The 9,700-nt window shown below is 38.4% G+C and overlaps 1 protein-coding gene across 2 annotated transcripts in view; it reads left to right on the forward strand.

The window, feature by feature from the left end:
• PXYLP1 (2-phosphoxylose phosphatase 1) overlaps positions 1 to 7,018 on the forward strand; it is a 61,750-nt gene extending 54,732 nt beyond the window's left edge. For both annotated transcript variants that reach the window (XM_079975891.1, XM_079975890.1), the window contains 2 exons: positions 4,641 to 4,780; positions 5,950 to 7,018. In XM_079975891.1, coding sequence (XP_079832017.1) covers positions 4,641 to 4,780; positions 5,950 to 6,881 — 1,072 coding nt within the window. In that variant the 3' untranslated portion in view covers positions 6,882 to 7,018. The remainder of the gene's footprint in view (positions 1 to 4,640; positions 4,781 to 5,949) is intronic.
• Positions 7,019 to 9,700: the final 2,682 nt, after the last annotated feature.

Raw genomic sequence — 9,700 nt, forward strand, 5'->3', positions numbered from 1 at the left:
ATTAGCCCCAGAGACTTAGGAGATCCTCAGAGCAGGCTGCAAGGTAGCAAAAATTGCCTCCCTTTCTCTTATTTTTATGGCATTTGTGCATCAAAAGCTATTCCATGTGTACAAAGGCATAAATTGAATTCTAGCCATGGTTAGAGTTATAGGCTTTTTGATAATGCACTTCAACATGCTAAAAATTTGTTGATAAGATTTTTAAATTTTATTTTTGGACATATGAAAGCATCAAGTTAAACATTGTTACACCCCCCAAGGTATTAAAAAGGGCCAAGTTGTGTAATTAATCTCTTGCATTTTTATTATTTCCATGTTTTTATGGAAATTAATTTTTAAGAATCTCTCTGGAGGCTTAAGCTTTCAAACTACACAGACTAATTTATTTGTGTTCCGCTCAGCCCCAGCAACCTTCACTTTGTTGCCTGGATACTCCATCTCCTGAAGTATCTGTAAATTGGCCAATTCAACAGCAAGATTGCTAATCTGATTTTTTTTTTTTAAAAAAAAAAAGCATAGGGAAAGGTAATTGGCCTAGCAGCATCTGAAATACTTTTTCAAAATCTCTTTGCCACCTCTTCCTTCCATCCCTTCTCTTGCGAATTATCACAGTGGGAGACTTCTATGTAGAAAGCTTCCTGTATGGCTCCTAGAGACTAGCTTGCATTGTTTGATGGTGCACTATTAGACTGGCATGCAACAAGGAAGTTTTCTATTGCTAAAAATGTTGAGATTTCAAAATACAGATTCCCCCAGTTTCTCGTAAATGCCACCATCTGCAGAGTATCTGCTAAATTAATTTGTGGCATGGCATACAAATATAGATACAGAAGCCGAATTTGAGACAAGTGGTGACGTGAGTATATGCACATCTATTGTGTGCCAAGCAGCTCACTAAAGACTCCTGAGTAACCTTAGCAGTAATGGAATAAAATGAGAAGTCCGCTTGTGGATCAGTAATTGGTTAAGAAGCAGAGAGCAGGAAAAACTGGACAGTTCTTTCAGTGGAAGGATGTAAAAAATGAAGTCTGTGAAGGAGTCTGTACTTTTTAAGTTGTTCATAATCAATTTAGTGTTGGGGTGCGCAGTGAGGTGCTTAAAATGAAAAGAGACTATGAAGAGCTCCAGAAGAATCTCTACAGACTGAGTGAATGGGCAGTAAATTAGCAAATACAACTTACATTAAAGTGTAAATTGATGCACATTAGGGCAAACAAGTCTTATGCTCCATTTAACATAGTGGCACTTACTTCCAAGTAAACATGCATAGTTTTGCTTTGTAAATGCACATTCAGACTTCTGGTATACCAAATAGGTATTGATGTGGTTTTGCATATGAAGGCTGCGAGTGAACTCTGTAGAATTTGCCCATGTCACATTGGTTCTTAAACACAAAAGGTCTCAATGTCTTCTATTTCACTTTTCCCTTCCTGAAATAGTATTATATCTACAAATCCAACCATAACTAGAAGTTTTCTCATTTGTATATTCTGTACTTTTCACTATGTGAAAAGTAAGGGTAAGGTGTCATACAGTGTGCTTATATTGAAGTGATAGCATGGCACCCCCTTGTGGTTTAAGTTAGTTTTAAAAGTCTGATATAAAGTAGCAAAGAGTTGCCATTTAATTGACCAATTTCTTTTGAACACTTGTTCAGACACACAATGGAACTTAAGTTAATATTCTTTTTTAAAAACCACCTCTATTGTCTAATGCACACATAAAAACTCGCAACATTTTATATTAAAATATATATTTTAAAATTCTTTTTTCTTTTTAAAGAAACCTACAATAGCGCAAATGTCAATGCAGTGAATGGAGTAAAATCTTTGTAGACAATGCAGTGTATTGAGCTTCAGGAACTTTGTGTTATATAGTCTCACATTAGGACATTAACCAAAAGTAATAGGTTGCTATTGTAATTCCAAAAATTATTAGTAGGAAAGACTGATGAAAGGTATGTCTACACTGTAGTGGAGATTATTTTATTTTGTGTTCAAGAAGCTGTACATCTCTCAGCTTGACTCTTTCTATAATTGGTATCCTCCTCTAAGAAAAGGTTTCGTGCTGGGAATGAGCAGCAGGAGAGGCAACACGGCTTTGACCAAGAAAGTAAATGCCATTAGATGCAGGACAGTGATCTCTTTCAGCTTCTGCCTTCTGGAAGAAGGTACAGGGTTATAAAGACTAGGAGTAGCTGCCTGAGAAACAGTTTCTAATCAAATGCGATTTTGGTTTTAAACGTAGTGTAAGGTAGTCTCTATGGGAGTATATTGTATTTAATTATGGGGTATCAGAGTTTTTGGGGGGCTAACCAGGCTGGGATAGCTGAGATAGCAGGCTTGTTGATTTTTGAATGTCTGATGAAGATTCTTTCAGTTTCTGTATGGGACAATGACAATAAAGATGATCGTATCGTATCGTATCGGACCACCCTTAACTCACCACTGCATAATTTAAGAACTTTTCAGAGTTGTCTGGATGTAAGAGATTCCTATGGTGGCAGTATAACTCTCAGGTAGGGTTTGGAAAGTTGTGAAGGCTTAGTCGTTACTTCAGAAAAAGAGGAGAGGAAAATACTTTTGAAATAAGTAAGCAGTTAAAGAGTAAAAACAACTCAGACTCTTCATTGATTTTTAACTGTGGCTTGATCGCATTGCATGAGCAGAGCACACTTCTGCCTGCACAGGTAGGAAGTGGCAGAGAAAGCCATCTCCTCCATCTGCACTCCCTGTGCCTCCGAGACAAGACTTCAGATGTAGGAATAGCTGGCTATCTTTGACATCAGCAGAAGAGCCTTTCACTCTTGAAGTGGGATCCTAGGATGCAAACAAACAAATGTAGCTGCTTTAAAACACACACCAGAACACCCCCTCCTCCAAAGTAATGTAATGAAATTGTTGTCGCCTTTCCCTCTTATATACGAAAGTCTTGTTGGAAAGGTTGAGATCAGTCCTGATGCTAATAACTGATTTGCACTGTGATTTCATGGGATCCTTTTAGCAAGGGGTAGCTGGCTGCTTCAGCTTTGCAAAATGCCACATGCATTTATGATATTAATCAAGGTGTCTAGGCTGTGCAGTGGTAAGAGCAAACCTGTCTGTCAGTAATGGGAAAGAAGCATATAAGAGCAGAGCTGTTAATGAAAACTGTCTGGTGGTTTGGTCTAATTTTCACTCCACTGAGTTGCTGTCCTCTGGTTTGTGCAAAAGCACACGGTTACCATGTCACTCCTGGATTAAAATGTAGTTTGGCAGTTTAGTGGGTGGCGGCTTGAAAAGAAGCACCCAGCTGTGTTTCATTCTGATTTGATTTTTTTTTTGTAGTTTTCTGAATGGTAGCCAGTTTCTTTAAATGGTTTTCCTGTGCTAGGTTTTTAAATTGGCATGTACTGATATTTGGAAATTGGCTTATGAATTTAAGTTAACTAGATTTAAGTACAGTCATACCTCGAGTTACAGATGCTTCGGGTTGCGCACCAGAACTGGTTACTTCCGGGTTCTGGTGCTTGCGCATATGCAGAAGTGTTAAATCGTGCTTTGCGCATGCACAGAAGTGCCGAATCATGACCTGCGTGTGTGCACATGCAGTGCTGTGGGTTGCGAACACTGCAGGTTGCGAACATGCTTCCCGCACGGATCACGTTCCCAACCCGAGAGTCCACTGTACATCGAGATTTACGCATTTTTTTTATTTTTAACTATCTAGAGACTCAAAGCACCATGTAAAATATAATACTCTTCCAAAAGGACTTTACAGCATCAAATAGCTTATGGGTACCTGTATTGTATTTGAACTGATTTTATGTATGTGCTGCTGCTGTTTTAAATTGTACATATGTAATTGGTTTTTTAATGTTCTCATAGTTTTTATATATGCAGTTTTTGTATATGCAGTTGCTTTAACTGTATTCAGATATGTAACTGTTTATATTTGCTTTTGGTTTTATTATTTTGTATATCGTTTTGGCTCATGAGAAGTGATTTGTAACGAAATAAATAATAATATGATATAAGAAGGTGAAAATTCAGCCTAACTTGCATGCAGCAATATTAATAGTAATTTAGAGGAAGCATGGATCTCCTGCCCTTCTTGTTCCAAGCTAGACTTTTTCTGCTTATTTCTTATTTGACATTTTCATAGGATGAAACCATGTACTATACAAACGTGTTCATCACAGTAATTTCTCACCTCCCTTTTAAGAAAATAAATCCCCAGAAATCGGTACTGAACCATCCATTGCCTACCACCAGATACGTTGTTTTTCTCTTTTATGAAGATAGTAGGTCATTTCACAGAGATCATATAGAAAGCTAACATTGTCCTGACAGCAAAATAGTAGCTCTGAAATAGTGCATCCTGGGTTACAGCAGCACAACTTCTTTGGAGGTTTTCTTATGTATTTTTAGCTGTTGCGTTTCTTCCCTCTTCCTCCCATCACATGCTGGGTTTTTTCAGGCCTTAACACCCATCTGCGTGGGTGCATATTTCATTTCTTTTAAGAGCAGTTTTGTCATCCCTCCCCCCAGCAGTAGGTATGCCTTCATAATGAAATGGTGTGACTTGACATAATTAGAGCACTTTAATCTTTACAGCTTCTTCATGCGTTTAAGAGTTTTTGTTTGGTTTATCTCCTTTAGGAAACCTTCCCATCCTCAGCTTGAAGCTTTTATTAGCCATATGTCTAAAGGATCAGAAACCCAAATGGATGGCATTCTGAGCAGCATGCCTCGTTACCCCAGCCATTCACTGTGTGAAATGGGAGAGCTTACACAGACAGGTAATTTTCTACAGCTGTTTTATTTCCATGTCCAAAAGAAACCAGCATGTCAAGAGGCTCTTTGGTTCTTAATTGGAACTTCCTAGGTGCTTGTTAAGGGTTCAAAAATGATTTTTCCAGGGGACATCACTGGTACTTTCTAAAGGATACCATGGTTGTAATAGCAATATCCCAATTGTTTATGGGTTGTTGTTGTTTTTTTAAAAAAGAAAATTCTCATATTTCCTTCTTGCCTGTACAACCATTTAAGACTTGTGCAACTAACATTTTTGAAAAATTAATACTTTTTATATTCTTAGCATGATCTGCCCACCCCAGCCATTACCCTTTCAAATGGATTGTATGAAGTGACTGCATGAGCAGAAGGCAGGTCAATATTTTATACTTGTTCCTGTGCAGCCACATGTACCCCCCAAACCTTCTCGGTGGTGGTGGGCCGCCAAAGTTTGGTGAACGTTTGGAGCTATGTCACATGGAAGGGAAGATTCTTCTGAAATTGGACAGAGAGATTTTGTGCCATTGTAGCTGGCACTGGAGCAAGATCGTTCTGCTCCATTTCAGAGCAGCCCATGTGACACATCACAGCCCATGTGACACAGCTCCCCAAAGGGTCAACCTTTGATCCTCTTTGAGAGGATTTTTGACTGGGTGCTTCAGAGGGGAAGGAAAGAAAGAATAAGGTAGGTTGCATGCCTTATACCCAGGTAACCGCTGGATACAACACAATTTCTCTAACAGTACAGTGGTACCTCTAGTTACGAACTTACGGTAATTTGTTCCGGAGGTCCGTTCTTAACCTGAAACTGTTCTTACCTAGAGACATGCTTTTGCTAATGGGGCCTCTTGTTGCCGCTGCGCCGCCGGCACACGATACAGTGGTACCTCGGGTTACATACGCTTCAGGTTACAGACTCTGCTAACCCAGAAATAGTGCTTCAGGTTAAGAACTTTGCTTCAGGATGAGAACAGAAATTGTGCTCTGGCGGCACAGCAGCAGTAGGAGGCCCCATTAGCTAAAGTGGTGCCTCAGGTTAAGAACAGTTTCAGGTTAAGTACGGACCTCTGGAAAGAATTAAGTACTTAACCCAAGGTACCACTGTACAGTCTTTCCAAGATCACTCTCAAATTATTTCATAGAAGAATGCTTACCTTCTTTTTCTTTTTTGAAGGGATTGTACAGCACTTGCGAAATGGACAACTACTGCGGAATATTTATATAAAGAAGCATAACTTGATACCAAGTGACTGGACAAGTAAACATTTGTATTTGGAGACAACTGGAAAGAGTCGAACACTACAGAGTGGGCTGGCACTACTATATTCCTTCTTGCCGGAATTTGATTGGAAGAAAATTAACTTTAGGCACCAGTGGAGCACAATTTTTTGTTCTGGAAGCTGCGATTGCCCAATAAGAAACCATTACCTGGAGGAGGAACAACGGCGTCAGTACAGCCTACGGGTGAAAAACATACACTTGGAGAAAACGTATGCAGAAATGGCAAAGATTGTCGGCATACCCACAAGGCAGTTGAGGGCTTCTAACCCTGTAGATTCTATGCTGTGTCATTTTTGCCATAATGTCAGCTTCCCATGTACCAAGAATGGCTGCATTAACCTTGAGCACTTTAAAACAATCAAGACGCATCAACTTGAAGATGAGAAAGAGAGGCAGGAGAAGAAATATTACTACTTGTATGCGCTACTGGCCACTCATCCTATCCTTAACCAGACAGCCAATCGTATGCAGCGCATTGCAGAAGGCAAGAGAGAAGAACTATTTGTCCTTTATTCTGCTCATGATGTCACCTTGTCCCCTGTTCTGAGTGCCTTAGGCATCACTGAGGCCAGGTTCCCAAGATTTGCAGCCAGACTAGTCTTTGAGCTGTGGAAAGATGGAAAGAAATACAAAGAACATTTTATCCGCATCCTTTATAACGGTGTTGATGTCACATTCCAGACTTCATTCTGCCGGGATTATAACAAACATTACACCAAACTGATGTGCCCCTTAGAGAAATTTGTTCGTTTTGTTAAACAAGACATGTTCTCACCTTTTAATAGCACCAATTACTATGATGCATGTCGCAGGAGGCCATTCTAAACAAGGGAGGAGTAAAATGTTACATTTTGTATTGTCAAAAAAATTGTCTCCAAGGCAGCTTGACACTCTCAAATCCTAGTGTGCCTAAGTGCAAATGAATATAGCTTGAAGTGGTTTTGTCATTTCCCCCCCCAAAATGCATTCTAGATTGATTTAAAATGTCATCAATTCATAATGTTTGTCAGCCTTAGCAGCACAGGGCCTATGTTCTTTTGTGCTCCAACTTGATTTGTCTCTTAGCTGCTGTAAAATGGATATTGCTTGAAGAACTGAATGAGTGCATTCCGGTTCCTTGTTGTTCCACTGTAAAAGTTGCCACAGTAAACACAAACCATACTTGTCATAATTGAAAGTATCCTTCATTCTATGAATCCATTCATATGATCTAGCTAAAGTAGGAATCATTTTTTCCTTAGGGCAAAAGTGTATTATAGGCAGGCTTTGGGTTTTTTGGGGGTGTGTGTGTGTGTGTGTTTTTTAAGGTGCATGGATTCAAATGCTTCTGCAAATGCTTCTGATGTGTTTTCTTGAACACATCACTTCTAGCTACTATACAGGGACTACTTCATACATGATGTAGATGCTGTAAAGATTGTTACTTTATGGTAGACTTCTTGTGTTTGGTTAGAACACATGCGAATCTACATCAGCATAGATGACTTCCTAGGAGGCATTAGCATTGTCAGAAATACTTTTTTTTTTTTGAAATCACCTGTACAGGCAATCCACACAGGAAGCCATTTATATATAAAATCAGCCTCCTTGTGGAACCCCCAGCACATAGAAGTGTTTGGGTTTTCTTTAGGTAAGGAGCTATCATATGATATACAAAGCAGCCCCTGGGGTAGATGAAAAGAAAAGTTCCGTTCTTTGCACTTTTAGCACTTTATGTGTACTTCAAACACAAAGTACAAGTTGTGTCAGATGCTAGAAAGGATTCATACACAAGAAGTGAAAACTTAAAATCGGGCTTCGGATACATTCTTTAGGAACTGTTTATGTTGTTCAGATCATTTGTGCTGTGATAAGAAGCAATGTGTTATAGCTGTATGTTGTAATGGCTGCATGTAGCCAAACAAGAACTTGACTTAATTTTGTAGTCCATTTAGTACTTTTATAGACTAGGAAGACATTTTATAAGCTCAGTCTTGTTTTTTACTGTCTGGTGATTGTACTATAGTGTACTAGATTTTTTTTTTTAACCTTCTTTGTAAAGGGATGCCAAAAGCTGTTTTTCAACACTTTACTTTGGGCATAGTACAAAGATTCAGAAATCTATTATAAATAATTTTACTGGATAAATTAATAATGCATATTAACTCAAATTTTAGATTCCTTACATCGGATTTTTAGACAGCTTGGAAAAGCATTTTGTTACTATTGGAATGCTGAGTTTTGTAATGTCAAGAGTTTTTAACACACCCTGAAACCAGACTTTAGTGTAATTTGTATTGAAATGGTGGTAGCAATTAAAAGGAGCTGTAATTTGTGTTCTGACTTTATTGGCATTTCAGCCCCCTTTTGAAAACAATGCATTTGAATGTTCTATAAATAAAGTTTTGAAAAAAATCTTTGATGTGGTTCCTAAAAGCCAATATTTCTGTTTGTGCTCTTCAAACCAGAGTTTGCAAAATTGATCTTTGCCTAATCGGTTATGTCAAAGGTTTGTTGCCTTATTGGTTGTTGAAATTTAACAGATTCTTAATTAGTGGTGCTTGATACACCACAAGGATACTAAAAGCTTCATAGAAAATATGTAACTGCAAAGAAAGTATGTAACTGCAGAAAAGCTTCAAGCTCAAATATGAAGCTAGGTTACCGCAGTATTTGTGATAGTTGTTCCTATGAAAAACCTGCCATTTTATTCTATTCAGTACATGTTCAGGTGGTTTTGCTCAGAATAAACCTGTCAGACTGCCTATTCCTCGAGAGCAAAATCAGTCATAGACAAATGAGAAAAGCAGGCACAGAAAGGAGAATTCTGTGCTTTGCCTCTAAGATTTGTACCTTGAGTCAAACAAAGAGGAATTATTCCCTGACCAGTCAAGACCAAAAGAGAGTATAAAAAATGGGGATGAAACCTGCAAAGTGTTCTAAAAAAAAATTCCTCATATACAAAATGTGGCAACTTCTAAACACAATAATGAACAAGAGTAAATGCAACCTTAAAAGCCTTATGGTCAGGACCGAAGGAAAGGTTTTTTTAATGAGCTTTGCATGGGTACAATGCTACATTACCACCACTCAAGCAGATATTGTTGGCTGTTATAAACAGCAGTATGCAGAAAAAAATCCTATCCAGAAAGAGATTAAATTATACATAGAATATCTTCCTTGTTCTTGCATGCTTTGCATGTAAAAAGTCCCAAGTAAAATCTAGTCTTTCGAGGTAGCGATAGGAAACCTTGGAGTGGCTCTGCCAGTCAGGGTTGACAAAATTGGTGCACCAATGTTCTGACTTGGTATAAACTGCTTCCCATGTATCTGCAGACATAGAATCATAGAGTTGGAAAAAGTTAAAGCATTATCTCATCCAACTAGCTGTCATTTTGCAGGAAATTCTTTACTGCTTTACCCCTGTAAACCAGTCTCTTGCCTTATACAAGCTTCAATGAAAGCTTCAATGAAAGACTATCTGTTACACATTTGAACACCTCAAGGCATCAGAGAGTGTTTCCTAATGTTTTATCTTATCAGAATTTCCATTCTGGGGATTGCAACAAAAGCTGGCAAGAAGATGTTATTTCTTCTACACTCTTATTCTTAGATCCACTTTTTTTGTAGACGTGTCAATCCTCTGCAAGATTTTAAACCTCAAC

This window comes from Podarcis cretensis, assembly GCF_951804945.1.
Source record: "Podarcis cretensis genome assembly, chromosome: 5".
Taxonomy (NCBI): Eukaryota; Metazoa; Chordata; class Lepidosauria; order Squamata; family Lacertidae; genus Podarcis; species Podarcis cretensis.